Source organism: Xenopus laevis, chromosome 9_10L, assembly GCF_017654675.1.
Source record: "Xenopus laevis strain J_2021 chromosome 9_10L, Xenopus_laevis_v10.1, whole genome shotgun sequence".
NCBI classification, from domain to species: Eukaryota; Metazoa; Chordata; class Amphibia; order Anura; family Pipidae; genus Xenopus; species Xenopus laevis.
Window position 1 is genome coordinate 98,563,929 of NC_054387.1, and position 17,635 is coordinate 98,581,563.

Consider the following 17,635-nt stretch of genomic DNA (forward strand, 5'->3'; position numbering starts at 1 on the left):
TTTTGTTTCGCCAAAAATTCGTCACCGGGGAAATGTTGCAGATGCCCATTAAAGTCTATGGGCGTTTTTTTTTAACGCATTAACGCACGCCGCCATACAAGTCTATGGCAGTCATTTTTTCGGCGAAACGAGGTGAAAAAATTTGGCAATCCCTAGTTGACACAGAATATGGTATATAAAAGCTTACTCAAAATCAATGTGAACAATGCACCAGAGCCAGCTGCAATAAATCCACAGGTACTGAAAGTTTAGTTCAGTTTTAGCCAGGCATTTATTTCTGATTCAGACTCACTTTCTTCTGGTATGGATTGGAGGAAAGCTGATGTAATCTCAATATTTAAAAAGGCATTACAATCTCAGCTGTAAATGATGGGCCAGTAAGATTGACTTCTGGATAGGAAACTGTCTAAAGGATTGTGTACAGAGAGGTGGTCATCAATGGTACATTTTCCCACTTAGAGTTAGGTTCTTAGCGGGGTCCCATAGGTTCTATATTGGATCTACTTTTATTTATCTTGTTCATTAATGACTTAGAAGAGGGCATTGTAAGTAAATCTATGCTTTCAAAATCTATTCCATCCAGGAAATGGCATCAGTGCAGGTTTTTGACAAACTGGTGATCTGGATAGCTAAGTGACAGATGAGATTCAATGTTGATAAATGTGTGGTCATGCTCCCAGGATGTAAAAATATGCAAGCCACGTATTCCAAATGGATATTATTGATTTAGAGACTGACCAAGGTAGGACAATTAAGCTGGCTAAAGGAATGGAATGTCTCAGTTATGAAGAAAGACTGGCTAAGTTGGGGTATATATAAGGAAACCATGTAATAAACTCTCTTATGCTTCATTTGCCAGTAGATCCTTCCAGTAGACACAAGGGCATTTATTCTGATTAGAAGAAAGGAGGTTCCATATTTGGAAGGGTTTTTTTAACAGTGAAAGCTGTGAAGTTGTATAATTCTCTCCCTGAATCAGTTGTACTGTCTGATATTAGTAAGCTTTAAGAAGGGGTTGAGTGGCTTTTTAGCAAGTGAAAAAATATAGGGTTATTGAAAATATCTCTTAGTACAAAGCTTATTCAAAGACTGGTGTGATTGCCATCTTGGAGTCAGGAAGATATTTTCCTCCTCTGAGGCAAATTGGAGAGACTTTTTGCCTTCCTCTCGATCAACTACCAATTAGACAGGGTTTGTTTAAATATAAAAATGAACTCTATGAACGTGTATCTTTTTTTCAACTTAAGTTACATGTGTATCTTATAGATAAAATAGATACAATACAATATATTAAACAGATTAAAATCCCATTGTTTACTAACTCTACAGATTTTGTCCAAAATGTTTTATTTCATGAAACCCCCAAAGTAAATGTATACACTTGTGGACACAGCATTTTGCTACCACTCCTGCCCTGTAATTTATTGCTTCAGATATATTTTTATTATTAGCCTATTTTCTATGTGTATATCAGTTATTTCTGACTTTCTTTACAGTTCTAGCCCCAAGCAATTCTCCTTGGACTTTGTTCTCTTTTAGTAAAAAAAGAAATTCTTTTTTTAACATGTCCTGTTAGCATGACCTCTTTTTCTGTCCTTTACTTTTAAAAATCATTTGATGTAGTCAAAAGTTATTATTTCGTACTTTGGCCTCTAGGCTACACATATGAAGTTGCTTCATGTATTCCAGGGGGATTCTTGACATGTAGAAAATGCATTAGTATCGCAGCCCTCATTTTGTTGCATATCATTCATGTATGCCCTGATACAATCTGTCAGATTTGCAAGGATAGCATCTGTCAGATGTCTCTGTCTTACTATTGCCATAATCTTAATAAGTTGGATGTCTAAACTGTCTCATACAGACCATGGGAATGTTTTACCTGGTCTCACTTATTGACCTGAATTCACGAAATGTAATAAAAGTAATTTACATTTAAAAAACACACGATGCATAATTCCAAAAATAGTTTTTTATATGGACAAATTTTCCTTTGTAATAAAAATGTTGCAATTAAGTACACCAGCAAGAAACAATCAAGGTTCATTTCAAAGTTTGAACCAATGTATGTAATAAAACTGAGGAAAAACTACTGCTTCCAAATTTTGCATTATATGCAATTAAATCATTACACTAGTACATAAAAATGTTGATTTTTCATTATTAAATTTTGCAGTTTTGTTCAGTTTATTACTTTTAATACATCTCCTTTTGACTCTTGGTTTTGTTACAGTCCCATCTGCATACCTCCCAAATGTCACATTTTTCATGGGACAGTCTCGATTTTGACAGCTCAACCCACAGTCCCGGGTTGTTACTGAAATGTCCCAACTTTCTCTTTGATCTCCTGCACTGAACAGCCAGAAAAAGATACAAAGTTTCTAACTTAATTGACTTCTGGCAGAGAACCCAGAATACATGGCTGGTGCACTTCGATACTTTTGTAGCAATTTAAGATAAGCAAAGAAGCAATTGTAACAATTTAAGATAAGCAGGTCTCTTTGGGCAACTGTGACTTGCATCTTAAAAGGCATTTCAATCAAAACTTTAATAACACATAAAAAGAAACAGAAACAAGTTCAAACTTTGCCATGTTTTGTATAATGAACATGGTAATTAGGGGGTGTGGGCACAAAATGGGCATGGTCAAAAAATGTTGCAGTGCTCAACACAGCAAATTTTTTGTCCCTCTTTCTATTTCCAAAACATTGGGAGGTATGCATCAGTCAATGTCAAATTTCTTGCACTTAATCCTATTTATTACACTTAAAGGACATGTAAATCCTCCCCACAAAAATGTAATCAGAGAACAGCCTCTTTAAAATCTTTAGATAGCTTCCCCTCTGGTTGTTAAAGGGTTAACAGTAAGTTTGCAGCATCCCCTTAATCATTTAGAATTCCTTCTACTCCTCTAACCCACTCTGCCGCCCCTCAGGAATTTACTTTGGCTATTGGCTCATGAGCATGCTCAGTTCTTCTCAGCTCAGATTATTAAACACAACCTCCAGTCTAACAGCCAATGAAGAGAATGAATTGCTGGTTCCCATAGAAACTCTAGCTGTCTGGTCCTATTTTTTCTCCAAACCATCTCTCCTGAACTCAGCTTAGCCATTACAGTGCTAAACCACAGCAGACCTTTTTATCAAAGTATGGTGTGCCCGTGTAAACCTGAATTCTGGATTACATGAACTTTACAGCATACATGTCCTGCTTGCAGATGTCAATGTTACTGATGATGTGTCAGAGGGAAAATGGCCATCGGGTAAAAGCCGCTATTTGTTTTAGGAAAATGTGATGGCGCTGGCAAATGGAGGGGTATATGCAGTACAAATGATGTGGCTTGGGTGGGGAAGATATGCCCAACTTATATACATGGTAGGAAAATGTAGGCTTTATAGATCCTTTAACACAGATATGTAGCTTAATAACTTGAAAGGGGTAGTTCACTTTTAGTTAACTATGTATGTATACTATTGCTTTCTGAGACTACAATTCTATTGTTTTGGCAACTTTTTATTACTTATCTTTCTAGTCAGGAAGCTATACTATTCATTTATTCAAACCACTGCCTGGTTGCTGCACTAAATTGGACTCTGCTGAAATTCTAAACTGGAACGTTGCTGAACTGAAAATGTAATTGTTCAAGAACCAGTTGCTAATTGTTTCAGAATATTGCTGTCTACACCATACAAAAGGTTAATTTAAAGGTAAGCAAAAGTTTTTGTAAAGTAAAGAGTAGTGTTAGCCAAATCCCATACTCTAGGAGGAAATGTAGAAAATTCTATTTTTCCAAAGTATTGTGATGTCACTGGGAGTTCTTAACATAGTTTTTTTTTGTTTTCTCACACAGATAAATATCTATAACTATTCTGCCTTTTTTTTGTGTAAAATTTGTATCCAAAAGTTAAACAAAGAAATGTTTTAGTTTTTCATTTGACATTCCCTTTTCAAAAAAGTTTTTATCTAGAAGTGTGCTTTATCAGCTTTCTATAACCTTACATTCATAATGGGCCTATCTGCTATGATGCAGTCAAAGCACAAAGCATACACATAACATAACAAACATCATAAGCCATAAGAAAAAATAGTCTCTATTAATAAATCATTACTGTCTCAACCTGTGTCCATCAATTGTAAATGTACAAAGAATCTTTAATGCAAAGCAAGCTAAAACTGGTTTAGCTGATCAGTGATGAATGAGCTGAATAATAATAGATGCACTATAGCACTGTTCTATTTAATTTACCCTTTGAAAATCTGAGATATCCTTTCAGAGCAGCTGACATTGTAGCATTTTTTTCTCAGTTTAATAGAAGCAAGCACTTGGACATAAAACATAAAAACTAGCTCAAAATTTACAAAACAATTAACTTTTATGGATATTTGAATGAACATTTTTTTCATCTTGAAAAATTTAGTTTAGCAGAGGAAAAGCAGTTTTTTTCTGCCTTAGGAGCAGAATGTGTGCCCACCGTGATTCAGACATGCCCAATAGAAGGGCTTGGCACAAGACTGATACAACTTGGAAGGTATGTGGCTGGAAAGAATGAGGACAATATCTTTTCATAGAGGTTTTTTTTTTTTTTTTAGATATTTATAAGAAAAACTTTGCTCTCTAACATGCTTTCTAACAAAATATTATTGTCACAGTAGTTGGTTTTGACTAAAGAGAGCAGTGATCTCATACATCAGGGGCCCCAACCTTTAACTGTGAGCCACATTTAAATATTTAAAAAGGTTGGGGAGCAACACAAGCATGAAAATTCCTAGGGGGTGAACAATAAGGGTTGTAATTGGTTATTTGGTAGCCCCTGTGTGAACTGGTGGACAACAGGTGGATCTGTTTGGCAGTACACATGGTGGGACATTCACTAAGATTCGTAGTTGCGCTCAGGGGTAGCGTAAGGTTGCGAAGTTGCGCTAGCGTTAATTCACCAAGCAAAGCGAAGTTACGCTAGCGATGGTTAATTTGCATACTGCGCCAAATTCAAGTTACAATGGAGGAATATGTAGCAGCACTACAAAAGCCTGGGAAACCTGCAAAACAGCAAATAATTTTTTTATTTTGCCCTACACATGTGCCCACTGTATAGTTAAGTTGCCATGAGTTAGGAAATGTAGGGGGGGAAGGAGGGTAGCCCCAAAAAAAATTTCGATCTTTTTCAGCCTATCACCTATAAAAAATGAAAAAACACCAGCGTTTTTTGGGACTTAGAAATTTTTTTTAACTTTTTTTGAAGCAAACCCTATCTACTTTATTGCACTTCGCCTGGTCTGAGTTGGCGAAGGAAGTCTGGTGTAAAAGGTAGCGTTCAGAATCATTCACGCGTTAGTGAATTTGCGTAGTTACGTCCATTGCGCAAATTCGCCAGGCGTAACGGTGCGAAGTAACACTAGCGAATTTATGCCAGCGTTCGTTAGTGAATCGGCGAATTAACGAAAATGCCCAACGCTGGCGAGTTCACGCTAGCGTTAGGCGCTTCAGCGTTTAGTGAATTTGCCCCATGGTCTTTATGCCTCCAAAACTCCATGTCAAAAATCCAAAATTAAGCACTTGCTTTGAGGTCACTGGTAGTGATGGGCGAATTTATTCGCCAGGCGAGAATTTGCGGGAATTCCCACAATTCGCAAAAATGCTGCGAATATTTGCCAGTGTCAAAAAAAATGGGCGCCATTTCGCAAATTTTTCGCTGTTTCTAATTTTTCAGCGAAACGCCCAAATTCGCCCATCACTAGTCACTGGGAGCAACATCAAATGGCTTGATGAGCATGCTCGTGAGGTACTGGCTGGGGATCCCTGTCCTACATCTACAGGTCTTTCCTATATAGTAGCTTGTATCTGGTAACCTTGAGAAAAGAGATTGTAAAAGTAAAATATTTGCTGAAACATTCTACAAATATATCTAACTTTAGATTTAATAATATTATATATATATATATATATATATATATAATTATATTTAATAATATATATTTTGCTAATTAAAAAAAGGCATAAACCAAATATGATTTCACTTACTTCTTCACAACTAACACATATACTAGGAGTAGAGGTATGTCTGTTTATCAGGCAGGATTTAAAAGCCAATATAAAGGAGGAGGTGATGTTAGAAAATGAGGGGGCTGAAGCCCTGTGGGTGGAGTTTTTTTACTGATTGTAAAGAGTCCAGCAAATTATTTGTAGGAGTATACTATAGACCCCCTAATGTAAGTGAAGATGAGCAGGCTAAGCTCCTAATGCAAATAGAAAAGGCTGCTAATTTGGGAAAAAATACTGATAATAGGGGATTTAAATTACCCATATATCGACTGGAGTAACAGTACTGCCAGGACAGTTAATGGGAACAAGTTTATACACTTGTTGCATGACAATTAGATGGCACAAGTTGTTGAGGAGCCAACCAGAATAAATACTATTCTGGATCTAGTGATCTCTAAAGACCCAGAATGTACAGAAAATGTGCAAGTAATTGAAACCCTGGGCAATAGTGACCATAATGTGATCTCATAAAATGGGTTATTTACTGAAATCCGAATTTATCTAATTTTGTTATTATTATTTTTATTATTATTTAGCTCCAACAAACTCCCATCCCCGATTTTGCCTTATTTATCATTAAAATTACTCAAATAACTTGATAAAATCTAGCAAAAACCCGAATCCCTCAATTTTTTGGAGTTTTTTTTTCACGCAAAATTCAAGTTTTTGGCCCAAAAAGCCTGATCAGAAAGAGAGAGAGAGTTTTAGTAAATAACCCCCTTAATGTCTGGTGCAAAAAACAAATATACACTAGGATAACAAAACCCTAGATTGGGGCATTTTGTTTTCTGCTAAAAACACAGAAGAGCAATGGTTATCATTTAAAATGATATTAAATCTTACTGTCCCAATTGATTCCCTTTAGAAGTAAATGTAGAAGCATCAAGAAACACCCTATCTGGCTTAATATAGAAGCAAAAAAGTTAATATGATTCATAGTTCCCAAACCCACCTAATAGCTGTGCTGTTGGTTCAGCTCAATCTAGTCAGGTGCTGACTTAGTTAATGGTTCATAAAACTTTACTAAATATTAATGTGAACAAGGCACCAGGGCCAGATGGAATCCACCCTCAGGTTCTAAGAGAGCTTAGTTAAGTTTTAGACCAGCCTATATATCTGATTTTCTCAGACTCGCTTTTATCTGGTAAGGTACCTATGGATTGGAGGAAGGCTGATGTAATTCCTATATTTAAAGAAGAATTACATTCTCAGTCTGGCAATTATAGGCCATTAGGTTTGACATCCATGTTGGGCAAATTATTTGAAGACTTGTAAAGGGATCACATTCAAAATTTTGTACTAGTGAATGACATTATGAGCAGCAATAAGCATGGCTTTATGAAGGATAGGTCATGTCAGACTACGTATCTTGACAGCGCTATATAAATGATAATGATGATGTCAGACAAATTTGATATTTTTTATGATGAGGTAAGATACTGGACAGCAGGAGATCAATAGATCTATTTGAATCTCATCTGCCACTTAGCTTAGCACAGATCACAATGTCATGCGCATGAGATGTAAAAATATGCAAGCCACTTATACCCTTAATGGGACTGCACTAGGCATCTCCATAATGGAAAAGGACATTGGAGTCCTTGTAAGCAAGCAATGCCAGTCAGAAGCTTCAAAGGGAAACAAGATCTTGAGCTGTATTAAAAGAGTCATAGATTTGAGTGAGGAGGGGCATTCTTCCACTCAAATGGGAAGTATAAAGAAGGGAAACTAAGCTGGTAAAAGTTATGGAAAATCATAGCTATAAGTAAAAACTGGCCAAGTTGTGGTTGTTCACTCGGGATAAGAGGTGCTTAAGGGGGGATATAACTATGTATTAATATATAAGGGGATCATACAATAACCTCTTCAATAAAGGGGAGGGGGCAGGGGTGATGAACGGTAGTGGGCCTAGGGGTTCCCTCTATGTAAATCGGGCCCTGGTTATGTAAGATAGCTCATAGTACAAGTTGATCCAGGGACTGCAGTCAGAAAGGAATTTTTCACCCTCTGAGACAAATTGGCGAGGCTTCAAATGGGGTGTTTTGCCTTACTCTTGATCAACTAGGAGCTAGGCAAGTTATATAAAGACTTAAAAGTTTGAACTTGATAGAGTGAGTCTTTTTTAAACCTAATTTACAATGTTACTTCTATTTTTATTTTTAAGTGAGTAACGATTCACACCAATAACATGTTTCACACAATCTGTGAAATCTGTTCCATCTGGTCTGTGTAGCTCGTTGCATTGTGGAGAAAAACATAGCAATAGGAACATTTGTTTATAACAATATCTGGGCTGTTTAATCCCATTGGCCCAGCAAAAATGCACCAGCGTCTAAAAATATATATATTTTTTTCACCGCTGATTTTTCGCTGTCGAATTTTCGCGGCAGTTTGTGAATCGCGGGAATTCGCTGCAAATGTGCGGCGCCTGGCGAATAAATTCGCCCATCACTAATTAAGATTAGAATTAAACTGGATTTTTAGAATGACTATTCATTCCTTCAAAGTGAAGGAATGAATAGTCACTTTGAATTGAAAACATTTCTTACATCACTGTGGAACTAAAATGTTGGTTTTAAAACTAAAATTGCAAACATTAAAGTAATTATTAACTCACTAAAACATTTTTTGTATATATATTTAATACATTGAGTATATTTATGAATTGAGTTGCACTAGTGCACTTTAATAGTAAAAATATCAATGATTTTTTCTATGAAATTATATGGCACATATGCACTTTTTTTCATGACATATATATTTTCAGATGGGAAGACTAGAAATGTGCTTTGTTTTTCTGGTGAGTTTGTTTTTCACGTTAATTTATCTGGTAATATCCTTTATTTCCAAGCTTTGTAAATAAAACATTTTTTTAATAAAAATAATTTTTTTTAAAAAACATTTGCATATAAGATCAAAATAACAATCTATTAGGTTCCAAAAATGAAGGGCTGTATACTATACATTAAAGCTTTTGGCTACTATTTGATGAAGCCTGTATATAAATAGTTAAACTATTAAACCCTCTAAGATGTATACAATATAACCCATGGGTATTTAAGGGATATGACCAGTACTAGCCACACCTCTTCTGATGAAGCTCCCAATAGCGTGAAACGCGTCAGGAGGGAGTGGCTGAACATAAGGTAGGAACACTGGGGAGTGACACTGCATTGTGGTGTGTGTTGTTGAAATGCCTTGTAAGGCTTATGTGCATGTATATGTTAAATTGTAGTTTGTTTAAATTGCACAAATAAATGTTTTAAATGAGATGCTGTGCATGTCTTTAATTTAAATGCAATTTATTGCCTATGGAATTGCAGTTTACAAATTTTCTCCAGTATTTTACACAATCAAGAAACTTGATTTTGCTGCTTTAAATCTTTGAGTTTTGCTCCTTCCTAACATAGGTTTAAATGTACCTAGCCTATATAGCAAAACATTTTAGAGATGATTCAAAAACATATTTAGCTGAAAAGATATATGTATTTTGTGTACTTATGCTACTGGTAGCACAGCAGTATTTACAGTGCTGTTCTGCTTTCATATAAAGTACATTAATGCATTCAAAATGTATCTTTTTTTTCTGTACATGTGCAAATTATTGTATTTTGTAAGGTAAGCAGATTTTCAGGTGTAGGTAAAATGTGCTCTAATGATCAATGCAATGTTCTTTTGCATACCTTTCATTTAACGCTCACCCATTGCCTTCTTCATTTCAGATGCTCTCATGCATATGCTAATATGGTTTATTTAACAGATTATTCAAGGATTACAGGCATATTACAAGTGCATTCCTGGTTTATGTGATGCTATAAAAAGCACTTCCTAAAGTCATGGTTTGTGGATTTGTACAAGAAACAACAGTATTTGCATTTGCTGCAGAGCATGTAGTTAATAAACTCTCATAATTACTGCAAAAGTTATGCACAAATATTTAAGAGGACATTTGCTAAAGGCTATGACCTCCAGTTTTTTGCATCTATTTATATATTTTTATAACTAAGTACAGGCAAGGGCTCACTTATCTGGAAATTTGTTATTAAAGAAATACTTCAAATAACAGGAAGACCATCCCCATAGACTCCATTTTAAGCAAATAAATTGTTTTTTATTATATATTTTGTAATAATAAAGCAGTACCATGTAATTAATCCTAACTAAACTGCATGCATCCACAATGATGGCAAAATAATTATATTGGGTATATTTAATGTTTACATCTTTTTTAGAAGACTAAGGTATTAAGAACCAGATTACATAACACAAAAGGTTCCAAGCATTCTAAACAATAGATCCAATACCTGTATAAGTAGGCATGCAAAGAAAGCAATGCAATAAAATATGTGTAGACATGTTTAAAACTTTTGTAGATGCCTAAGTAAACTATGAGAACATAGCTCATAGCCTTAACATGGCCCCAAGCCCAAACTATGAGAACATAGTAGTACAGGTATGGGACCTGTTATCCAGAATGCTCGGGACCTGGGGTTTTCCAGATAACGGATCTTTCCATAATTTGGGACTTCATGCCTTAAGTCTACTAGAAATTAATTTAAACATTTTAAATAAACCCAATAGGCTGGTTTTGCTTCCAATAAGCATTCATGATATCTTAGTTGGGATCAAGTACAAGCTACTGTTTTATTATTACAGAGAAAAGGTAAATTTTTTAAAATTTGGATTATTTGGATAAAATTTAGTCTATGGGAGACAGCTATTCCATAATTCGGAGCTTTCTGGATATCGGGTTTCCGGATAAGGGATCCTATACCTGTATTGATTATTATGGCCATTACGGCCAAGTTGGGAGAAAAATAGTATTACACAGCATAGGGCTTAACAAAGACATACATAGGGTAGATATTTTGTACATTATGTTATGGGATTATGTGACAGCCCAACGCAGACACACAGTTCTTGAGCAGTGAAGATCTGTGCCTCCAAATATTCCACCAGTAGCTCTTTTTTCTGCTGATCAACCACTGGAATTAAGATCTTAACCTGGAAATTACAGGTCTGTAAATTTTACATCTGCAGTGGGCAAGTTATTTTGATGTTTGTTAAGGGATCACATTCAAGTATCTTCTGGAGACGACAGTAATGAATTTAATGAAGGATAAATCATGTCAAAGAATTGTACCATTTTGTCAATCAAACAAATGACTAAATGAGAGTATGATTTCCAGGTGGTGATGTGATTATGTGATGTTCCTATGCTATCCAGAATCTGGCAGGCAATAAGAAAATAATAAAAATGATTTATTATTAGGCTGTATTTTTATACTGGACATTAACCATTGTTTTTTTTTTTTTAATCCTTTATTTTAAGTTTTTAAGGTACAGAAGAAAAAGGTGTGGGGGGGAGTAAGGAAATATGCAATCAGTATCAAATATTAACAATATAAACTGAAAAATATAAATGTATACATTTGTAGCTCAACAGGATAATACTGCATGTCACGTGGAAAAATGTACCGCTGTGGCCTATACATTATTATTAATAATTTGAACAGTTCTTAAGGAAAGAAGACAGCCCATTATTACTTTAACCACTGATTGTCTTACTTTAACCACTGATTGCCGTCATTAACCGTTGTTAAATGTACTGATCTTTAAAGATTTAACAAGTTCTTTTCAGTGCTGGAATGATTATTTTAAGAACAAAAAAGAGCTTTTCTAAAATGTTTATCCCCCAATAACTTGCATTGCATTCATTTTAAAGCAACGCTCCCTCATTTCCTGGTGCTTAATGGTTTCATAAACTGTTGCAGTGCTGCTGCTGAATTCTAACACCTCTTAGAACAGAATGGATTTCCCCTGCTCAAAGCGGTTGAACACATTCTGAAAAATTACTACATAGATTAAAGCATCAAGCTTGATAAATGTGCCAATTCATTAAAACACTAGGGACTGGGAATCCATTGGGATTTATTATGTGATTATTTATAAATCTGCCCTGCAGTGTTGGGAAAAGGCAGAAAATGGAAAAACAAGAGGGAGAGATGGGTTGAATGGGAATAACCATTGAATATTTCATTGTCATTGCTAAAATGGAATGAAAAGACAAAGGCAAACCACAATTATCATTCTTCCTTCATACCATGATGGCCATCAATTACAGCTGAATTTTAAGTGAATCAGGGTTGCAAAGTCTTGTTCTTGGCTACAGCTAGAGACTATAGAACATTCAACAAACATTATTCTGGCACCTTTTTTATTTGAAATATCAACCAACATATCCCCAAAACACTTGCTTGTGGGCAAAATGATCAACATCCAATTTTAATTACTGGTCGTAATTGCATTGACATGCTGCCATGCACTATTGTCACTCAGCAGTTAACACACATTCAAAAGACATTAAACTCATCTCAGAACACTTTAAAATTAATTTGGGACATACTGACTGTAGGTATACATATGCAGCCACTTTGGTTTGTCTGTTTGACACAGAATAACTAAACACAGATATCCCATTTATCTCATTTAACACAGAAAACTGTGTCACAACAACCCATCTAATTAAAGCATTCACCATTGTGAACAATGGAGCTTTGGTATGCTAATGAAAAGGTTAAATGCATTAAATGAGTTAAGATGACTTAAGATAACACAGTTTCTTCAATTACCCCTGAGTCATGACGCATTTAACTCACAAATCCAAGTGGCTTCATCTGTATACAATTAAGATGAACATTTTTCATAGAAATATGACAGTATTAAACAATTAAAAAAATACTTACCCAGTCTTTAAGCTGACTAAAGCATCTTGCACTCCTTTTTGATGAAATTTAACCATGTATTGATGCATATCAGGATAATTATTTCTAATATTTCTTTCAGTGCTGCCATTTGGAACCGTGCCAAAGCGAAATGGAGGAGAATAATCATGAGGCCTTTGAAACTGAAAATTAAAAGCAAGAAATAAATATAGATTCAGATTTATCAAGGCTCGAAGTGAATTCGAGGGAATTTTGGAAGTAAAAAAATTCAAAATTCAAAGTAATTTTTTGGATACTTCGACCATCGAATAGGATACCACGATTTCAACTTCGAATTCGATTCGAACTAAAATACTTTGAATATTCGACCATTCGATAATCGAAGTACTGTCTCTTTAAAAAAAACTTTGAGTTCAATACTTCGCCAAATTAAACTTGCCGAAGTGCTATATTAGCATATGGGGACCCTCTACGGCATTTTTCTAAGTTTTTTGAAGTCGAAGTAAAATCGTTTGAATCATTTGATTCGAACGATTTTACTTTGACCGCAGAATGCACAAATTCGATGAAAAAAGTTCGAATTCAACATTCGAATTCAAGTATATAAATTCGATGATCGAATTCCGAAGTATTTTTTAAACAAAAGCAACAAATTCAGTTGTATTTGGTAATGTTTGTTGCCAAGCAACTCAGCCATACTTTGAATTAAAGACAAATTGGAAAAAAAATGAATTATGAGATATGGTTGGATACTCATTATTTTCCTGTTCAAGTGATTGTGAATTGGTTGCAAATCTATTCCATACTTTCTCTGTCCGCCCTCAGATAAGTACTCACACTAGAATTGTGCTGCAAATCTATCTGAGCCAAATCACAACATTTTAGAAAAGGTTACAAAGCTACTGATCCAGGGGGTGCTTAATGAAAATGTGTGTTTTTTTCAGAATCAGTTACTACTTCTATAGTTATTATGTAAATACATTTATGTTTGATATATTCGATATATTTTTTGTGGTATAAAATGATTAACCTTGCCAAGCCCTTGCAGCAAGTAAAGTTTACTTGCATTGATAGAGCTTTATAAAAAGAATTACACTGCATAACACTCTGTGGGATTTTGCTTGAATTATTTTTAGGAGGGTTGTAGGAAGTTTGCATTGCTGAGTTTTTTCATTTTGGTCCATTCAGTGGTGAAACTAGTTATTGGACTCTGCAGTGTAATCAGTTTAGGCCCCGACTAAATTTAGGAGTGAGACTTTTTTAAATTGCTTATGAGTCAGTGCCCTTTGACTCTTGGGTCACCAAGCAGTTGTGGGGTTCACTTCTTAGTAGAGATAAGTCTAAAGCAACTAGACTTTCTGAGTAAGCTTACCACTCATGCTATTTTAACTTTCTTTTCCCAACTATTTCACAATTCACACTTCCATTGTAGTAAATTGAAAAATGAACACATGCCTCAGTGAGAATCATGGTACCATTGTGCAAGGTCTATGCCAAATTAGAGAACTTGCCCATTCGGTACCAGTATCTTCAAATATATATAATATATGAGCTGAGATAGTTCTGATTACAAAATTAGAGTGACTATCAGTTCAATAAATTAGCAATCTATTTAAATTATGTGGAAATATTCTATATTCTATAAGCTAAGATCATTACACTACACTACAAGATGTAGTTAGATTTTTCTACCCATGTTATTCATTACTCCTAGGTAACTTTTCATTTACATACTTACCTTATTATCACTAAGTCCAGTAACCTGATCAACAAATTCTTCTTGAATCATAAATGCAGCCAAGTTAGCAGTGTAGCTTGCCAAAAATATCACAGCAAAAAAAGCCCAAATTGACACTATGATTTTGCTGGTTGTGCCCTTTGGATTTTGCACAGGTACTGAATTATTGAAGACCAAACCCCACAGCAGCCATACAGCTTTTCCAATTGTGAAAGAAGGTCCATGCGGATCTGTAGAAACAGAATATTCTCTATATTAAATGTGGTTTTCATTTCAGAATAAGATGTTTATGCCACAGCAGATCTTTACAGCTTTATAAACTGTCACTATATATCATGGCTCTCAAACTCAAACAGTCCTTCATTTATTTACAGCTTCCAGCATTCTGTAACAGCAATGGAGTTTACAAAGGCTTTAGGGTTGTATGTTTGACATCCGTAATACATATCTGAGGTTTAGAGTTTGACTTTGAATGCTAAGAACTTGTGTCAGAAACTTCTAAAAACAAACACAGTATATGAACTTGCACCTTTTGCCAAGTCAATGTACGATGATCTTGCTTTGCAGAGTAGAAAGGATGGAACTTGAGTAATCAGTAATTTCAGGGTTCCCTTTTACATGTTGGGGCCGATTCACTAACTTCGAGTGAAGGATTCGAAAGTAAAAAACTTTGAATTTCGAAGTTTTTTTTGGGCTACTTCGACCATCGAATGGGCTACTTCGACCTTCGACTACGACTACGACTTCAAATCGAAGGATTCAAAGTAAAAATTGTTCGACTATTCGACCATTCGATGGTCGAAGTACTGTCTCTTTAAAAAAAACTTCGACCACCTAGTTCGCCATCTAAAAGCTACCGAAGTCAATGTTAGCATATGGGGAAGGTCCCCATAGGCTTGGCTAACTTTTTTTGATTGAAGGATATTCCTTCGATCGTTGGATTAAAATCCTTTGAATCGTATGATTCGAAGGATTTTATCGTTTGATTCTAAGGATTTTATCGTTCGATTCGAAGGATTTTATCGTTCGATCGAAGGAATTATCCTTCGATCGTACTATTTGCGCTAAATCCTTCGACTTCGATATTCGTAGTCGAAGGATTTTAAATTCTAGTCGAATATCGAGGGTTAATTAACCCTCGATATTCGACCCTTAGTGAATCGGCCCCGTTGTGTCAACAGACATTCCTGCTTGGAGCTACTGGATTGTGTACAAAAAAATTTTTTGAATATTGATGCTGCACACCCTGACATAACCACAAAGAGCTGCCACAATCAGCACCAGATTTGCTGAGATTTTGTCTGAGATGCCAGATTTTCTGAATCAGACGTTTGCATCCTCGGGGTTTAAATTCCAAAAAATGTGTGATTTTTTTTGTCAGATTTTATAACAAAAAAATCACAAATTTTTTGTGACTTCTGCATTCAGAGTTTAGTACATAACCCCCTAAGGGAAAAATAGTGCTAATTTGTGGATTAAAAAAACCAAAAACATGGTGATTAATTCTGATATTTTGTGCTGTGGGCTCTTAAATTAAGATATTAGTTTAAAATGTATCAACCAGTACTGGGAAATAAATCAATCTTGGTGCAACCTACCCTTAATAATATTAGACCCTACCCTTAAATGATGTGAGTTTTTCCTAGGTTAGCAATTACGTACAGTATAAGGTTTGTAAGACTATGAGATTGGAAGATTTTACAATACTTTTTTCCCCTTACAAATTCAGAAATAGCTATTGCTACTAGTCAGAAACCATTAAAAAGAGAGGTATTGTGGGTGCTCATCTAAAATTGACTAACTTTTTTATAATAAGCATTTCTTTTGCTCATAAAACATGTTTTTGGAAGCTTTCATTAAAACAAGCTCTTTGATTGGGTTCTCTGTGAAACAAAGATGAAAGGCACTTCAAAAATTTCTGGTAAAGGATTTCTTGAATGTTGGAATGAAGGATTAAGCTAAATGAATCAAGATCAGTTCACTTATTTCTAGAAAGGGATGAATTCATTTCGCAATAATGCTTCCTCAACCTTTTCTGCTAAAGTATGATGCATCGGTGGAAAGAGCACACCTGTGCACCATTTCACCTTGTAATAAATAGATACAGAACATTAATAAAATAAATAAAAATAATACATAAATGCTGCATTGGAGAAATGTGATTGCCTTTTAAGGAGGTAAGGGATCTGACAATTTGTGTAAATGTAATTTCTGTGTGCTGCTCAAATATTTAATCCCTTACCCACTTGAAAAAAATTTTCTCTGTAATTGCAAATGATGATTCACATTCATCATGCACTTAGTACTATCTCACAGCATCTGGAAGACCAAAAGATTCTTTGAATAATCAAAGGTTTATAGTTCACTGGGGTTCCGAAGGCACAACCTGTTTTGTACTATAGTAGTCTTTTATGAATTTCAAGGATGCAATAACACAGTAATACAAATTTCTAAACATGAAGAGGGTTATGTAATTAAAGATGTAAAGTTTGCTACACATCTAATCACCTAAAGCAACCAATCAGCAGGTAGCAATTACTCCACCTGTTCAAAACCAAACATGGTATTAATTGCTATGGGGAATTATTTACATATGTGGGAAAGTTTCCAGAAACCACATCAATCACTCTGGATTAGGATATCTATCCCTTAAGGAATGGATGATGGATTATCTATCCATCATTGCCAGTTATCTACAATCATACAGTATTTGCATTTTCATGGGCATAATTTATAAGTCCTGTTTTAATAAAATATACAATTGCAAAAAGTTTTGTTTATCACACATTGTGAAGTGATCAATTCTGGGATTTGAAGTTCCTCTGCTTTTAATAGTTGGTGGTACACAGATTCTATGGAACTTCAAGGTACTTCACAATGGAACAAGGTGATGGAGGGGTTGGATCACTCTGTAAGATTTAAGGTGCGGTTGGGTAACTGACCCTGCAGCATAGACATGGTTTCCTTTCAATCTGTAAAGTCAGGTTTGTCTGTATAAAAAATTATATTAATTTAGCAACAATCACATAGTATGTATGCATATTTTCTATATAATCCCAACTGAATGAGCCCATGTAAAAAAAAAAAGTGTACAGTATATTAACCCTTTAAGTAACAGATTACAAGGAGTAG

At 35.0% G+C, this 17,635-nt stretch overlaps 1 protein-coding gene across 1 annotated transcript in view; it reads right to left on the reverse strand.

Annotated features, from left to right (window-relative positions):
• grin2a.L (glutamate receptor, ionotropic, N-methyl D-aspartate 2A L homeolog) overlaps window positions 1-17,635 on the reverse strand; it is a 260,724-nt gene that overhangs the window by 13,019 nt on the left and 230,070 nt on the right. Inside the window, 2 exon segments of the mRNA NM_001112896.1 lie at window positions 12,787-12,947; window positions 14,504-14,733. Coding sequence (NP_001106367.1) covers window positions 12,787-12,947; window positions 14,504-14,733 — 391 coding nt within the window.